Source organism: Suricata suricatta, chromosome 12, assembly GCF_006229205.1.
Source record: "Suricata suricatta isolate VVHF042 chromosome 12, meerkat_22Aug2017_6uvM2_HiC, whole genome shotgun sequence".
In the NCBI taxonomy this organism is placed as follows: Eukaryota; Metazoa; Chordata; class Mammalia; order Carnivora; family Herpestidae; genus Suricata; species Suricata suricatta.
This window is the reverse complement of record NC_043711.1, coordinates 535,671-550,790: the sequence shown is the minus strand read 5'-3', so window position 1 is coordinate 550,790 and position 15,120 is coordinate 535,671. Positions and strand designations below refer to the sequence as shown.

General features: G+C 66.9%; 2 protein-coding genes across 2 annotated transcripts in view; one reads left to right on the top strand and one right to left on the bottom strand.

Annotated features, from left to right (window-relative positions):
• The window catches only part of SBNO2 (strawberry notch homolog 2), a 32,330-nt gene that overhangs the window by 13,684 nt on the left and 3,526 nt on the right, over positions 1 to 15,120 (top strand). Inside the window, exons 4-21 of the mRNA XM_029916348.1 lie at positions 3,743 to 3,904; positions 5,948 to 6,031; positions 6,286 to 6,382; positions 6,727 to 6,881; positions 6,963 to 7,096; positions 7,180 to 7,270; positions 7,349 to 7,492; positions 9,561 to 9,678; positions 9,922 to 10,027; positions 10,398 to 10,551; positions 11,262 to 11,438; positions 11,522 to 11,619; positions 12,230 to 12,312; positions 13,124 to 13,315; positions 13,554 to 13,723; positions 14,222 to 14,353; positions 14,748 to 14,883; positions 14,971 to 15,083. Coding sequence (XP_029772208.1) covers positions 3,743 to 3,904; positions 5,948 to 6,031; positions 6,286 to 6,382; positions 6,727 to 6,881; positions 6,963 to 7,096; positions 7,180 to 7,270; positions 7,349 to 7,492; positions 9,561 to 9,678; positions 9,922 to 10,027; positions 10,398 to 10,551; positions 11,262 to 11,438; positions 11,522 to 11,619; positions 12,230 to 12,312; positions 13,124 to 13,315; positions 13,554 to 13,723; positions 14,222 to 14,353; positions 14,748 to 14,883; positions 14,971 to 15,083 — 2,346 coding nt within the window. The remainder of the gene's footprint in view (positions 1 to 3,742; positions 3,905 to 5,947; positions 6,032 to 6,285; positions 6,383 to 6,726; positions 6,882 to 6,962; positions 7,097 to 7,179; positions 7,271 to 7,348; positions 7,493 to 9,560; positions 9,679 to 9,921; positions 10,028 to 10,397; positions 10,552 to 11,261; positions 11,439 to 11,521; positions 11,620 to 12,229; positions 12,313 to 13,123; positions 13,316 to 13,553; positions 13,724 to 14,221; positions 14,354 to 14,747; positions 14,884 to 14,970; positions 15,084 to 15,120) is intronic.
• LOC115275192 lies at positions 7,374 to 8,411 on the bottom strand. The gene is made up of 2 exons (XM_029918830.1): positions 8,043 to 8,411; positions 7,374 to 7,717 (listed from the first exon to the last, which is right to left on the bottom strand). Exons 1-2 carry the CDS (start codon positions 8,167 to 8,169, stop codon positions 7,536 to 7,538), a joined length of 309 nt encoding a protein of 102 aa, XP_029774690.1. The 5' UTR covers positions 8,170 to 8,411; the 3' UTR covers positions 7,374 to 7,535.

The window sequence follows — 15,120 nt, the reverse complement described above, 5'->3', positions numbered from 1 at the left end:
GCCGTCCCGGACCCGCCGCGGCCGCGCCATGTCCCAGCTGCGGCTCTGGCTGCACCTCGCGGCTCTGGACAAGGTAACCCGCGGGGCCCTGGGCGGGGAAGGCGGCCGCCCGCGTTCTCGGAGCCGGGCGCGCTGGTGCGCAGGTGCGCCCGGCCGCCCGGAGGAGGGCTCAGTGCCGGACCTTGTCAGTGTCTGGGGCGCCCGGGGACAGAGCTGGCGGAGTGCCGCACACACTCGGGTGGGAGAGCCCGGTCCTTCAGTCCCTCCTCCAGCTCCCCAGGGGTCCAGGCGGAGAGGAGCCTGTCTGTGCAGGGCGTTTCTGGGGTCAGAGTGCATGCAGCATGCAGCCCCCACCCCAGGGAAGGCTCAGAGCTGCCTGGGGTGGGGGCCATCGTGTCCCCACCCAGCGGTCCGTGGCCAGAGTGGACGGGTCCCACCAGGTCTTCGCCTGGTACAGGGAACCCCAAAATGCTGAGAGACCGTAACCACAGCAACTGACCCCCCAGTCTGTCAGGGGCACCAGCTTGCTCCCACCCCACCGAAGCAGCAGACTGGACCAGGTGGGAGCCTAGGGTCGGAGGGCAGGCGCGTTGTGGGGTGCCCATGGGGGGTTAGTTTGGGTTTCGGTCATCTTGGAGGTCTGCTTGGTGGCTGCCGGGCGTCAGGTCCTGACAGGGGGACCCCTGGGCCAGCTGCTCACCTGGGCGCGGTCAGCTCCTGCCCCATCCCGCCGCCCACTCCTTGGAGGGGCGGAGCTGGGAGAGACCTTGGGTGCCCTGCTTGAGGCCCTACCTCTGTTTGACCCAGGCGTCGAGGGGAGAGCTGCTGAGGGCCGCGTCCCCACTTCTTTTTTTTAAGAGCGAGCAGGAGAATGAGCAGGGGATAGGGCAGAGGGAGGGAGAGCTGGGGGGCAGCCTTCACACTGAGCCGGTCACTCGCTCGCTCCGTGGGGCTCACTGGGACCCTCGACCCTGGGATCCTGACGTGAGCTGAAATCAGGAGTCATTGGCTCAGTCGCCTGAGCCACCCAGATGCCCTCCATCCCCACTTTTTAAGTACCCTTTATCTCGGAGCAGCGTGACGCGCACAGTCATCGAAGATGGTACGGTCCCCACGGACCCCCGGCCCCTGCTCCCACCTCGCCTAGGCCCAGCTCGCCTGTCGGTGGACAGGCAGGTGCCTGTGCATCCTCATTAACCAAAGACCCTCGGCCTCCCGCGTCCTCTGTCCCCGGACCCCGTCGCCAACCCGCGTGAATTCCGATCTCACTCTCCTTAGGCCCCACTGGGCTGAGATGCTTTCTCCGCCTTTCCTCGCGTGGCCGCCCTGGGCCGTGGGGAGGAGCTCGGGACAGGGCTCCTGCGGGATGCCCCCCTCCCCGGGTTCGTCCCACGGCGGCTCTGAGGGGAGTGTCTTGCTTATGCTGTCCCCTCGGGCCCCCCGCTGCCCACGAGGCCCCTCACTGCGGACGGTGACCCTGGTCTCCCAGCCGGGGGTGCTGGTGGTGGGCAGGGGCCGCTGCGTGCAGCCCACGCAGAAGGGTATGGTCCCCCTGAGCACCACCTCCTCGTGGCTCCTGCCCACCCTGCTGCCGGGCCACCTCTCAGGGCCCCTTGGGGCTGCTGGCCTGATGGGCTCCGGGGCTGTTGACACTCTGACCCAGCTTTGGTGGTGCCATCCGGGAAGGCCACCCTTAGATGGGGTCCCAGAGAGATTTTAGCAAAGACACACGGCCACCTCAGCCTCCACCCAGACCCCCTCCAGGCAGCCCACAGGGGCGCGCTCCCTGTGGCTCACAGGGAGCCGGCCTCCAGCCACTGTGGCCCAGCCTTCCCCAGCGTCATGTGCCAGACTCTGACCCCGGGATGGGGCGGAGTCACTAGGAGGCCCTCGTGGGCAGCCAGGCCAGGCCCCACGCTGCCACCTCAGTCCTCCCCCGACCCACGGATGGCTGCTGTGGCCTGGTGGGCTATGAGGCTCTCACGTGAGGGCAATGGGCGTCCCGAGTGTCAGGATCCCACTGGGGGCCCGGGGTTTCCCGCCTCTGTCCCAGAGCTGTGGACTTTTACAGACGTTCCCCGGGCCACCGCCTGCCTGAGCCGGCCCTGCCAGAGCCGTCTGCCTCCTCGCCCAGACTTGTCCAGGCTGCCAGCTGCCGCTGGGGTCCACCTCCCATGGGTCTGGGGTTGGTGCCGCCCAGGGGTGGGAGCGAGTCGCAGCCCCTCTGGCTTCCCATATGTCATCTGCCACCAGGGTGCCTCAGGGTGGCATCCGATCAAGGCACCCAGCCTGACACCAGCTGACATGGGCACGGGTGGTCCCGGCCTGGCCCTGGGATCAACCCCATCTGGGAGAGAGGCTCCTGCCTCTGGGCACCCTCAAGGAGGCCTGACCCCATCCCTGCCCACCCCTCCCAAGGGGCCCTGCTGTCCTTCTGGCACAACAGGCCGGAGCCTGCATCTCCCTGGGGCTGTGTATGCTCTGGCTTCTGAGCACAGAGGCCTGGGGAAGCTGGATGTTACCACTTAGAGACCACCCCTCCCCCCAGGAGTAGGGTTTTGATTCCAACAGGGACTAATGGGAGGGGCCCCAGAAACACAGCCCTCACAGTAGAGCAGGGCAGGGGCACGGCCGGGGTCAGGGGCCTGTTCTCAGGTATGCTGCCTTCCCCGCCAGGAGCCAGTTCGGAGGTGGTCCTGGGGCCTGAGCCAGCCGCACCCGGGCGGGCTCAGGCCCACACATCTCCTCCGTCCCCAGAGCCCAAGACGCCCACTGGCCAGCCCTGCCTGGCTGCCTCGCCTTCCCCCAGGGCCTAGTGCACTGGCATCCCACCCCCCAGGGCTGGGGCCTCCACTGCTCCTCCACACAGCCTCATCCAGCCCCACCGGCCTCTGCCCTGCTCATGAAATGCCCCCACTGACCTGAGACGGCATGACCTGGCCCTCTGTCGTGGAGGTCTGCTAGACGGGCCTCGTCTGGGCAGGTCCGTGGGGCTCCCTCCCCATGAGGAGTCACTGAGAGCTGTACTCCCACCCCCTGACCGGGGCCTTCAAGGGCTCAGGGATGGGGAAGAGACCTGCCCTCCCCAGCTTCAGGCCCCCACCCCCACCCCGTGTGCAAAACTGGACACCTACTGCCCCCTCCTGGTGGTTGGGGGTATATGCACCAGAACCCAGCAGGGGGCTCTGCGGGGCTACCCCAGGAGCCCTTGGGGGCTGGTCTCCGAGTTTCTAGACACACAGGCTCTCCGTGCCTGTGACCCAGAGGTGGGAGGGAGGGCAGCGTGGGAACGCCTTGCATTGGGTGGGACTTTCTTTAAACTTAGGTTTCTAAATTATGTGTAACGTGTACTGCACACCATCCACCCACTTGAAGGTGTGGGGCTCTCTGCGCCCTGACATCCGTGTACTGGTGTCACATGCACCCAGTGTCGCCTAATTCCAGAACGTTCCATCTCTCCAAGCACAGCCCCGTCCCCATCGGCCATCATCCCCACCCCCTCCCCAGCCCCCACGAGCCCCCTCTCGTCCGTGGACGAGCCTGTTCCGGATAGTCACCCACGTGGACTCACACCCCACGTGACCTCTCGTGTCTGGTTCCCTCCCGGAGCGTCGTGTGTTCAGGGTCCCCCCGCTGGGCGGCAGGTGCGGGCGCCTCGCTGCTGTTTGCAGCACGCATGTCCGTTGCGTGTCCGCCCCCGCCTGGGCGCACGGGCTGCTTCCCCACCCTGCTCATCTTGCAGGATTCCACGTACCTCGATGACCTCTCCAACGCCTCCATCTTCTCCTCGTCCGTGGACTCCCTCTCAGACATCGCGGACACGCCCGATTTCCTGCCGGCCGATAGCCTCAGCCAGGTGCCCACCATCTGGGATGTGAGCACCGGCCCCTCCGCCCAGGACAAGGTCAGCCCCGCCCCGCCCCCCCCCCAGGGGCCCGTCCGCAGGCTGGGGGCAGGTCCGCCTTGTTCACAGACAGCACGGACGTCACAGGTCAGGGGTCCTCGTGTTTCCCGCACGGCCCAGAAAACGCTTAGGCTGGGGTGGGACCTTCTGTGAGAGGGCGCCATCCCGCTGCCCCCCGCCGGCTCAGTGTCCCCGCTCCGCTCTGCCTCAGACGCGGGCTCCTCCAGATGACCGAGGAGCTTCTCACTCCGGTGCTTCTGCCCCCGGGGACCCTGGGTGAGGCCTGGAGGCCCTGGAGGGGTGCCCTCGCCAGCTTTCTGCCAGGGGTCAAGTGCTGGATTGGCGGCTGTGAGGCTGCCTCTGCGGGGCGCTGATGGGTGGGGAAGATGAGGCCCGGTGGGGGGGTCACCGGAGGCGAGCAGGGCCTCCGCGCACACCAGGCCCAGACCCCAGCTCGTCCCTGGGGCCCGGGCCGCATTAGTGAGGGAGACTAGGTCTAATGCCGGCCTTCGGGCACCCTCGCCCCGTCCAGGCCCCTCTAGGCTTGTCTGCTGGGAGAGAAGCCTCTAGGTTTGAGGAGCCAGAACGTTCGTTCAGGCTGACAGGGTGGCATTGGGACCGTGGATGGGGGCCACACGGGCCCGAGGAGGTGTAGCCCCTTCCGTCCAGCAGCTGGGGGAGCCCAGGGAGCCCTGCTCTACAGGCAGTGTCCGGGGCCCGGCGTGGGGCCCACAGAGGGACCGGAAGTGCTCAAGGCAGGCTGGCACGGCCCCCGCTCTTGACAGCCAGGGTGGCGATCCAGGCCCCTCCCGTGTCTGGCCGAAGGACTCCCGAGCAGCCCCCAGCGCCTGGGGGAGAGCGTGAGGCTCGGTGGCTGAAGTGGGCAGCGGAGGGCAGCGCCGGCGCCCACACCCTGCTGCTCGCCGGCCCACCAGCCTAACTCGGCCTTCCAGGAGCCCAGGCCCGCTGTTTGCTTATGTTCACTCAAAAGAAGGGGACGGGGATTGAGGAAAGGTTTCTGGCCTCCTGGCCTCTTGCTTTCATTACATTTTCTTCTTTAGAAACAGTGGGGGTTGTAAAAATCAAGGGGGGTATCATGCAACCAAATCCCTCGGGGACCCGTGTCATCCCGGAGACTAGAGGACACCCAAGCTCCACATGTGCTCAGGAATGGACACGTGGCGCTCCTAGTCACCAGCCGTGGGGTGGGGGGGTCCCAGGGGGGACGGGGTCCAGAAAGGATTTTTCATCTCTGTCCTGTTCTTCAGCTGTCCTCAGGCTGGTCCTGTACTGTGATGTTTTTAACAGTCAGCCTGTTCCGGAATCGCACAGACCGTGCCTGCTCTCACTCTGTGTCCTGGGGGCAGAGAAGTCAGGCCCCTCCCCCAGGTCTCGGTGTGATTGTCCACACACGGTGTTACCCCTCCCCGAGGGCGGGCAGTTAGAGGGCCAGGTGTGACATGGCCCTCGACCCCTTGGGTCTCCTGTCCTGACCCATCTGTGGACTCTGGACGCCAATGAATTCTTTTTGTTTTTGTTTTTTTTTTTAAGTTTATTTTTGAGAGAGAGCCCGAGGGGCGGTGGGGGAGGGGCGGAGAGCAGGGCTGAGTCGCTGCGCCGGCTCTCCTGAGCAGTGAGATCGGGACCTGAGCCGAAACCAAGAGTCAGATGCTTAGCCGACTGCACCACCCAGGCTCCCTGGCGCCACCTGAGTTCTGATCCCAGGTGGACTTCATGCTCCCCATGGCTGATAGACACCCCCCCGCATGGAGGCACCAGCATTGCCTACCAGCTTCTTGGTCCCCTTGGACCAGACTCCGGTGATCCGTCTCCCCAGGGTGTGCCTGTGGTCTGGGACATGGGACATGTCCTTGCTCTATCTGTGTGACGGGAATTATAGCCTGTTGCTCAAATGAACCAGGGGGCAGGCAGCTGGCCATGCACCGGGGACCCCCCCCCACCCTGGAGACCAGGCCAGGGAGCCCGTGGGGGTGCTTCCTCCCCAGGTCTGGTCTGCAAGCTCATGGCCACTCTCCCCTCCAGCTGCTCCTGCCCAGTGGGCCGTGGACGGGCGGTGAGGACCCCGTGTCCTCTCTCTCCAGCACCCCACTCCTCGTCAGCTACCAGGTGAGCCAGGCCTCCTCCCCAGCCCTGCCCACCTCGTGTAGGGACTAGAGCACTCAGAGGTATCTGTTTGGAAGCAAGATCTGCCCATTTTACAGATGGGGAAACAGGCCTTTTGGAGGCACTGTACTTGGATTGGGCGGGCCCCTCCCCACCCCTCCTTTTCACTGGACTGGCTGTCCCTTGGGGGAAGCCTGGCCGTGCTGGGCAGGACAGGGCCATCCAGCCCTGACGACAGCTCTGGCACTGACTTTCAGTCTCAGAATCAGCCTGAGGAGGAGGAGGATGCGGAGGAGGATGAGGGGGAGGAGCTGGGCCACACGGAGACCTACGCCGACTACGTGCCCTCCAAATGTGAGTGCCCTGCCCTGCACGAAGCCCCAGCCTGCCGGGTGGGGGCGCGGGCAGCTCCGGCTCTCTGGAGGGGCTGGGGAACTGTGGTCTGGCCTTGGGGGCACGTCTGTCATCCCCACTTGGCACAAAGCTTGAGACAGCACAGAGGAGGGTACCCCGAAGAGCCCGCCTTCCTTCCCACAGCCTTTGTGCAAAGCTCCTAGTGCAAAGCTCGATGGGTCCCCTGCCCCACCCCTCCCCCTGCCCCTCTGTCTTCTGGGAGCGCCTCCCCCATCCTGGATCCTTGCAGCCAACCCTGAGACCCCGACCACGCCCCCGACCTATCCCTGGCTGTTCCTCCGCAGCCAAGATTGGGAAGCAGCACCCGGACCGAGTGGTGGAGACCAGCACGCTGTCCAGTGTCCCTCCGCCAGACATCACCTACACCCTCGCCTTGCCCGCTTCTGACAGCGGGGCCCTGTCCGCCCTGCAGCTGGAGGCCATCACCTACGCCTGCCAGGTATCCTCGGGTCTCCCACCCGACCCACGGCCCGCGCGGGGCCCTCCTGCCAGTCCCTGACCGCCATCCCTCGGCCCGCAGCAACACGAGGTCCTGCTCCCCAGTGGGCAGCGGGCCGGTTTCCTCATCGGCGACGGCGCGGGCGTTGGCAAAGGGCGCACGGTGGCGGGCATCATCCTGGAGAATTACCTGCGGGGCCGGAAGAAGTCCCTGTGGTGAGTGTGTGCCCCCCCCCCCCCCCGCGCAGGTGGGCAGGGAGGGTAGGGGCGCCATGGCACCCACCGGCCCGCACCCCTAGGTTCAGCGTCTCCAACGATCTCAAGTATGACGCGGAGCGCGACCTTCGGGACATCGATGCCCCAGGCATCACGGTGCACGCGTTGAGCAAGGTGGGTGAGGCCGCCCCTTCCTCCGGCGGGGTCGGGAGTGAGCCCGGCTGCACTCCGACGCCCGCCCCTCTTCCCCAGATCAAGTACGGCGACAACACTACCTCAGAGGGCGTCCTCTTCGCCACCTACTCTGCCCTGATCGGGGAGAGCCAGGCCGGCGGGCAGCACCGCACGCGCATCCGCCAGATCTTGGAGTGGTGTGGGGAGGCCTTCGACGGAGTCGTATCCTGGACTGGCGGGGCCGGGGGCGGGGCCTCGCAGGACCTCACCGGGGCCCCTGGATCTGGATGCCCGCCAGGCCGCGGGGGAGGGGATTCCCAGCAGGAGGCTCGCCCTCAGTGACCGCTCTTGACCTCTTGCGGTCTGGCTCAGCGTCGGGGCCCCAGCGAGCTGGACCCCTGACCACAGGCGCGAGGGTGCAGAGGGGCCCCGAGGGCGGGAAGGTGCCTGTGGCCAAGGAATGGGGCAGAGGGTGCTTCCTTCCTCTACCTCTCTCCTCCCCTCCCTCCCCTCCCTCCCTCCTCTACCCCTCCTCCCTCCCTTCCCTCCTCCTCCTCCTGCTCCTCCCTCCTCCTCTCCCTCCTCCCTCTCCTCCTCCTCTTCCCCCTCCTCCCTCCCTTCCCTCCTCCCTCCTCTCCACCCTCTGCCTCCTCCTTTTCTTCTGCTCCTCTTCCTACTGCCCTTCTCCATGCTCTTCTGCCTCCTCTTCCTCCCTCTCCTCCTCCTTGCTTCCCTTCCTCCCTCTCCCCTTCCTCCCCCTCCTCTTCCTCACCTTCTTCCCTCCCAGTTGGTTGTGGACTCCGTGGAGGTGGGCGGGCCAGGCTGGGCCAGGTGGAGGACAGCTGCCGGGACCGAGGAGCTCCGGTGACTGCCCGGTCCCTCGGTCGGCCAGTGGGCATCCACACCCGTATTCCCGACTGTGGCAGGGAGTCCCGGGATTGGAGAAGTCTCCACTTTTCTCTCCTTCCTTGAAATCTAGGTAGCTTTGTTTTGTTCTTCTCCCAGACTATGGAAAAGCAGCATGGAGACCAGTAGAGGCAGGATCAGGGCAGTCGGTGTGGGTCGTGTGTGGACCACTGTTGAATCACATACATCCGGCGTCAGCACTTCCAGTGCACTCCCTGTCCCCCCAGCGAGGTGCCGGGTGGGGGCCCCAGTTTTTCCCCGGATTCTGCACTCTTACCTCTGGAAGGTCCCCGGGCTCCATCCAGCAGGGGAGCCTGCCCGGTGTTGAGCACCGCGGGCCCGGCCCCCACTGAAGGACGCTCATCTTCCTGTGCACGTCCCCAGGGCTTGTCCCGGTCCCCGTGCGCCCTGCCTGAGCCTGGGCACGTTTGCAGAACACATTCATGCCGCCCTGTCTCAGGGGCCTGGAGGTGGCTTCCAGTGTCTCTCTCCGGGTCCTCAACGGCCCTGAGTGGGCCCGGCCAGGGTACCCCTTCTCACTCTCCTCGGGCCCATTCCCAGAAGTGGGGTGACCAGCCCAAAGGCCACCTGGGTCTCTCCAAAAGTCCTTCTCACTCCTGGTCCCAGTCACAGATAGGAAGAGGGACATTGGCCCCGTGTGTCCTTTCTGCTCAGCTGGGCGAGTGCTGGGGTTTTCTGGCGTCGGATGCTAGCTGCCCTACAGAACACGTCCCGCGTGCAGCCCCGGCCCCGGGGCCCTGGGCCTGCCGGGCAGTGACGGCCCGCCGGCCTGGTGCTCTGTGCTCGCCTCCGCAGCCCTGTTCCTCCGTCTCGCTCCTGCCAGAGCCTGTGGCGGGCTTTACATGAGGCGCATACGTGCCCGAGTGTGTGTGTGTGTGTGTGTGTGTATAGAAACGCACCTTGTGTGTAAAACACCTTTGTGCTGTGCATACTTGCCTGTAACTATTTCTTCCTTCTGGAAGTACAAAGAACTTCCCCTGTGCTCTGTCTGCTGAATGTCTTCAGCATCTGTGAGGAGTTAGGCAGAGACCCTCGGGCCTCCCCCCGGCCCTGCCAGGGGACCTGTCACAGCTGGTCGGGACGCCTGCCTGCTCCCCGCCGAGCCCTCTTCCTCAGAGACCCCCGTTTCTCCGTGCCCCTTGGCACGAGTGTCTGTGTGTCTGTGTGCTGTCTACACGGCAAGTGTGCGTCTCCAGTCTCGAGGGGGCCTGAGGTTGTTTCCCACTCGCCCTGGCGGTGACATTCCCACGCTCCCTCCCTGAGGCGGCACACCCCCCAGGCAGCTCCCCGAGCTCCCGGCAGAATGGGGTGGCCCTGGGGCCATCCGCCTCCCAGTGCGGTCCTTAACCCCTGCCCGCACCAGATCGTGTTTGACGAGTGCCACAAAGCCAAGAACGCCAGCTCCACGAAGATGGGCAAGGCCGTCCTGGACCTGCAGAACAAGCTGCCCCTGGCCAGGGTGGTCTACGCCAGCGCCACAGGTGGGCGTGTGGTGGGGGGGCGCGTGAGGGGGCGCAGTGCCGCGGGGGGACCCTGGGAGCACTGGTCCAGAGGCGAGGCTTGCTCCCCCTGGGCAGACACCAGGCCGCTTAGGGGCTCCCTCTGCCACCGGTATCTAGCTGCTCAGCACCCCTGGCTGTGAGTCTCAGGCTGCCATTCCTGGGGCGTCCAAGGTCCCTGACCTTGCCAGGTTGGGGGAGTTGACGACAGCTCCCGCAATCCAGGTGCCTCTGAGCCCCGGAACATGATCTACATGAGCCGCCTGGGCATCTGGGGCGACGGCACGCCCTTCCGGACCTTTGAGGAGTTTCTGCATGCTATCGAGAAGAGGTGGGTGCCCTTCCCTCCCGGGATGGGGCCTGGTGAGGGGCCCACGGGGGCCGCCGCTTCTCACACCCCAGGGCCCCGCGTCAGGCATGCCTGCCCCGCACCCTGGCCTGGGCCCCCAGCCAGCGACCAGAGGCACCAGAAAGCTCCTTCCTGACTGCCTGGTGCTTCCCATCACTCGAGGAAAAGAAGCCCGCCCCCCCACTTTCCCTGCCCCCACCCCACACCTCGGGGCCCAGGCAGATGAGAGCACAGGGCCTTTGCCTCTGCTCTCTGCGTGCTCGGCCCTTCCTCACTCTCCGGGGCTCAGCTCCCAGTGTCAGCCCCTCCCCGAGTTGCCTGTTGCTCAGTGGCAGCCTGTCCTTGTCCACAGGGGCGTGGGCGCCATGGAGATCGTGGCCATGGACATGAAGGTCAGCGGCATGTACATCGCACGCCAGCTCAGCTTCGCTGGCGTCACCTTCCGCATCGAGGAGATCCCACTGACCCCAGCCTTCGAGCGGGTCTACAACCGCGCGGCCCTGCTGGTGAGCAGGGGCCGGGGTCTCTGACCGCGCGGAGGCCGTGCGCATGTCCTCGTCAGCCGCTGTGCCCAGGGGGGCCACAGGGGCGGCCCGTCTGCTGTTTGCTCAGGGACTCGCTTCTGCCGCCGGTTCTCTTGTGGCTCTAGCGGGGGCTCGCGGCCCCCAGACCTCGTGGCCACCGTCGGTGTCCACGTGTCCATGCCTGTGGCCTGGCCTCATCTTCGTTGCCACTCCTGTGGGGGGCGGGCCCCTGTTCCCGCGGCGCAACCTCGCCACGCAGGACCAGCCCGAGCGTCGGGCCGCCTGCCCCTGCCCCGTCCCACAGCAGCGCTCACTGGGGCGTCCCGGGCGCTGCATCCCCGGCCCCACCCACTCGACGGGGTCCCCAGTCCTGACGGCCCTAGTCGTCCCCAGACACGGTCCCGAGAGTGATGCCCTGGGCTGACGGGTCAGGAGTCAAGTGGCTGCGTGCATATGGCAGTCACTGCAGGTGTCCCCACCCGGCAGTGAAAGCATGTCCCCTCACTTCCTGTGCTGAGTCTGCCGTTTTCACCGAGGTCTCGCCAGAATCCCACATTTTGGGTTTTTCACATTTCTCACCGTTTGGCACCAGCAGCGCCTCTGTGCTGCTCTGCTCCCACCCCCTCGCCCTGTGTGACCAATTCGGGCCGGGTGGCGCCACCGCAGCAGGCTCAGCCGGGGTGTCCTTGCAGTGGGCCGAGGCCCTGGGCGTGTTCCAGCAGGCCGCCGACTGGCTTGGCCTGGAGTCCCGCAAGTCCCTGTGGGGCCAGTTCTGGTCGGCCCACCAACGCTTCTTCAAGTACCTGTGCGTCGCCGCCAAAGTGCGCCGGCTGGTGGAACTGGCCCGGGAGGAGCTGGCCCGCGACAAGGTGAGCCGGTGGCCGGCGGGACGTTCCGGGGCTGGCTGGTGGGGTCCCAAAGCCCAGCTCACCACCGCCCCCCTCCCCGCCAGTGTGTGGTCATCGGGCTGCAGTCCACGGGTGAGGCCCGGACCCGGGAGGTGCTGGACCAGAAGGATGGGCAGCTCGATTGCTTTGTCTCCGCAGCTGAGTGAGTGATGCTGGAGGCCCCCGGGGTGGGGGGGACAGTCCCCTCTGCCCCCCCCGCCTCCCGTTCTCCCTATGTGACTGCTGGTACCCTGTGACCCCAGCCGTGAGAGCCCCGGTGTGCACCTGCTCAGACACCAGCCCCAGCCCTCTGAGATGAAGGGCCGGGAGGCTGAGCCGGGGGTGACCCCAGGGCTCAGAGGGCGCCAGCAGAGGGACGGGGGGGCGGGGTTCAGAACAAGGCTGGCAGGTGCCCATCCCCTGCGTGTTTCAAGGACTGTGTAGATTTTAGGGACCAGCCCAAACTACCGTGAGCCTTGAGGGCCAGGGGAGGGAGCCCCACTCAGGGCCCCATGCCCTGGGCCTGTCCTCACCCCGCACCCCCCACCATCCTCCCAGGCCTCTTACCCTTCTTCATCCCCCCGAGTCCTCACACCCTCCTCCTGCCCCCACACAGTTGTCGTACCCTCCCCCATCCTCCCCTGCTCCCCCGTAGGCCTCACACCCTCCCTCCCCGCTCCTGCCTGCCTTTTCCAGAGCCTGGGCACCCTTCCCGGAGGCCCTCCAGGTGTGGTCCCTCTTGTACTGGGAATAATTTTCCTTCTTGGTTTCAGGGGTGTCTTTTTGTCACTCATTCAGAAGCACTTTCCTTCGAACAAAAGAAAGCGAGAGAGAGGCGCAGGCAGTAAGAGAAAACGTGAGCACCCCCACCCCAGCCTCTGACCTCTCCCCGCGCACAGCCCGGCTGAGGCCTCCCTGGCCGCCCTCCCATGCTCGCCCCTCCGCCGCACTGGCTCCCGTCCGGGCACCAGCCCCTCCCCGCTGCTTGTGCCAGAGCCAGGGCCCATCTCTGAGCAGGCCCGGCTGGCGGGGGGCGGGGCGGGCAGCCTCCAGGCTGCACTCACTGCGCTGGAGACAGACCCCTGCAGGCCTGGAACCTCTCCTCGGACGGGGGAGCCTAAATTCTGGTCTGCAGCCTCCCGCTCCGTAGGTGGAAGCCAGCCCGGAGCTGGCCTCGGGCCACGATGGGGCTCAGGACGGCATCCCAGGAGGGTGGTTACGTACGGGCTGCCTTCTGGTGGAGGCTGAGCATCAGCTCGCCGTGGGAAGTGAGGTTCAGAGAGGCCAAGCAACTCACCTGAGGTCACATAGTCAGACCTGGAGCATCCTCGACTGTGGCTGTGTATGTGAGGCGCCCAGCCCCGCCCCCTCCGGGCCTGGGCGCATCCTTCGGACCAAGGTTGCCTGCGAGGTCAGGCAGCTGGCCTCCCCCCAGGCCTCACCCGAGAGCAAACAGCAATGTCGGGAGAGCAGGCCGGGATGGAAAAGCTGACTTTTCACACCGCGCCCTGGCTGGCGGGGCTCAGGAGAGCGGCTCAGGCCACTGGTGTCCCAGCACGTGGGTGTGGCCCCGGACTGCCCCCTCCTCTCCAGGGAAGTCGCCGAGAGCCGGCCCTCTCAGGAGGGAGGAGCAGGCGGGCCTCCAGAGCCTGGTTCGTCCTATGCAGGGCGGCCGCGGGGCCGCGGGGCCAAGGCGCCCAGGCTGGCGTGCGACGTGGCCGGCGTGATCCGCATCAGTGATGACAGCAGCACCGAGTCCGACGCCGGCCTGGACAGTGACTTCCACTCCTCCCCGGAGTCCGTGCTGGACGACGACGTGGTCCTCCTGGACGCCGCTGGGCTGCCGGCCGATGACCGCGGTGAGGCCCGGCGTCGCCGCCCGACCGATGGGGGGTGGGGCTCCGAGGACCGTCAGGGCCACGCGGCTGGCGGGGATGGGGGGGTGCAGAGGGGGCCACACCGGCCGTCTGGGGTGAGGAAGAACATTCCAGATCCCGTGCACTTGGCCGTGCCCCACTCCCCAGGGACCCCTTCACTGCTTCAGGTGGGGCCGTGGGCAGCTGGGCTGGCTGGGCCCCCTGATCCCCGGCCCTGCAGGGCCCCTGTGCCCCCTGCAGCGAGACCCACACGGCCCCGGCGTCCTGGAGCGCGTGGAGCGGCTGAGACAGGATCTGCTGGCCAAGGTGCGGGCGCTGGGCCGGGAGCTGCCGGTCAACACTCTGGACGAGCTCATCGACCAGCTGGGGGGCCCTGAGCACGTGGCTGAGGTGAGCTCCTGTGGGGCCCCCGTGTGGTCACCCCGGAGTTTCCGCCCAGCACGGTGACCCTGGGAGGACCCCAGCCCCAGCATTCAGTGTGCAGCCCAGGGGGCCGGGCCGGCTGGCCGAGGACTGTCCTCCCCCAGCCACTGTTGCCCAGTCCCCAGCTCTCCAGCCCGGCCCTGCACCCACCTTCCCACACGCCCCCATGTGCCCTTGGTCCCAAGGCTTGTCCCCGTGCCCTCTCCCCACCTGCAGACTGAACCTTTTCCTGGGGAAGGCCGTGAGGTGACAGCCCAGGTCTGGTTTGGCCCCAAGGAGTGCAAATCCCGATGTGTGCCCCATGGGCAGCAGGGCCCGGGTCAGAGGCTCTGTCGTGGTGGCGCTCAGGAGCCCTGGGGGCCCAGGTGCGAGGACAGGGAGACAGGCACGGGGGGGCCAGTCCCTCCATGGCCTCACTGGCCTCACCGGCTGACTGCCATTGCCCCCCTCCCCTCCCCACCCCAGATGACTGGCAGGAAAGGCCGAGTGGTGTCCAGGCCCGACGGGACAGTGGCCTTCGAGTCTCGGGCCGAGCAAGGCCTCTCCATTGACCATGTGAACCTCAGGGAGAAGGAACGCTTCATGAACGGGGAGAAGGTGGGGCACGAGGGCAGGGCCCGGGGGGGCCAGGGTGATGGGTTATATCAACAGGGCCCCCCATTTGAGGACCCTGCATGACGAGGGTGGTGCCCCAGGACCACAGACCGGCACAGCCCCCGCTGGCTGCGTGCGTGTGTGCCTGAGCGGGGAGGGGGGAGGGGGGGGGGCCCTGGCCGTCCCAGCCTTCAGTCACTGTCACTGCCCAGGGGCCTCTGTGAGGCCCTCCACCAAAACAGCCTGGGCCGCTCTGCGCTAGCCAGGGCAGGCCGGGCCCAGGGGGCTCCCCCACAGACACACTCCTACCCCTTCTGCACGGGTCACCTTAAATGGGCCACAGCGACCACGTGAGGCACACAGGGCACGTTTCTGACTGTCCATCCGTGTCCCCCAGCTCGTGGCCGTCATCTCCGAGGCCTCCAGCTCTGGCATCTCCCTGCAAGCAGACCGCCGGGTCCGGAACCAGCGGCGCCGGGTCCACGTGACGCTGGAGCTGCCCTGGAGTGCGGACCGCGCCATCCAGCAGTTCGGTGAGTCCCGCCCCAGGCCGCCCGCCCCAGGCCGCCCCGCCCCAGGCCCTCCGCCTGTGGCCCCTGAGAGCCCTCCTCTGCCGTCAGGCCGGACCCACAGGTCCAACCAGGTGTCGGCCCCCGAGTACGTCTTCCTCATCTCAGAGCTGGCCGGGGAGCGAAGGTTCGCCTCCATCGTTGCCAAGCGGCTGGAGAGCCTGGTGAGCGGGCGGGTGGGCTCCCCGGGGGGGGGGGGGG

Excerpts from the sequence above, each read along its gene's own strand:
- LOC115275192 (XM_029918830.1), bottom strand. The coding sequence starts at position 8,169 with ATGCCCACTGGCCGACCGAGGGACCGGGCAGTCACCGGAGCTCCTCGG. Across the intron at positions 7,718-8,042 it reads ACCAACTGGGAGGGAAGAAG|GCACCTTCCCGCCCTCGGGG; the intron begins GTGAGGAAGAGG and ends CCTTGGCCACAG.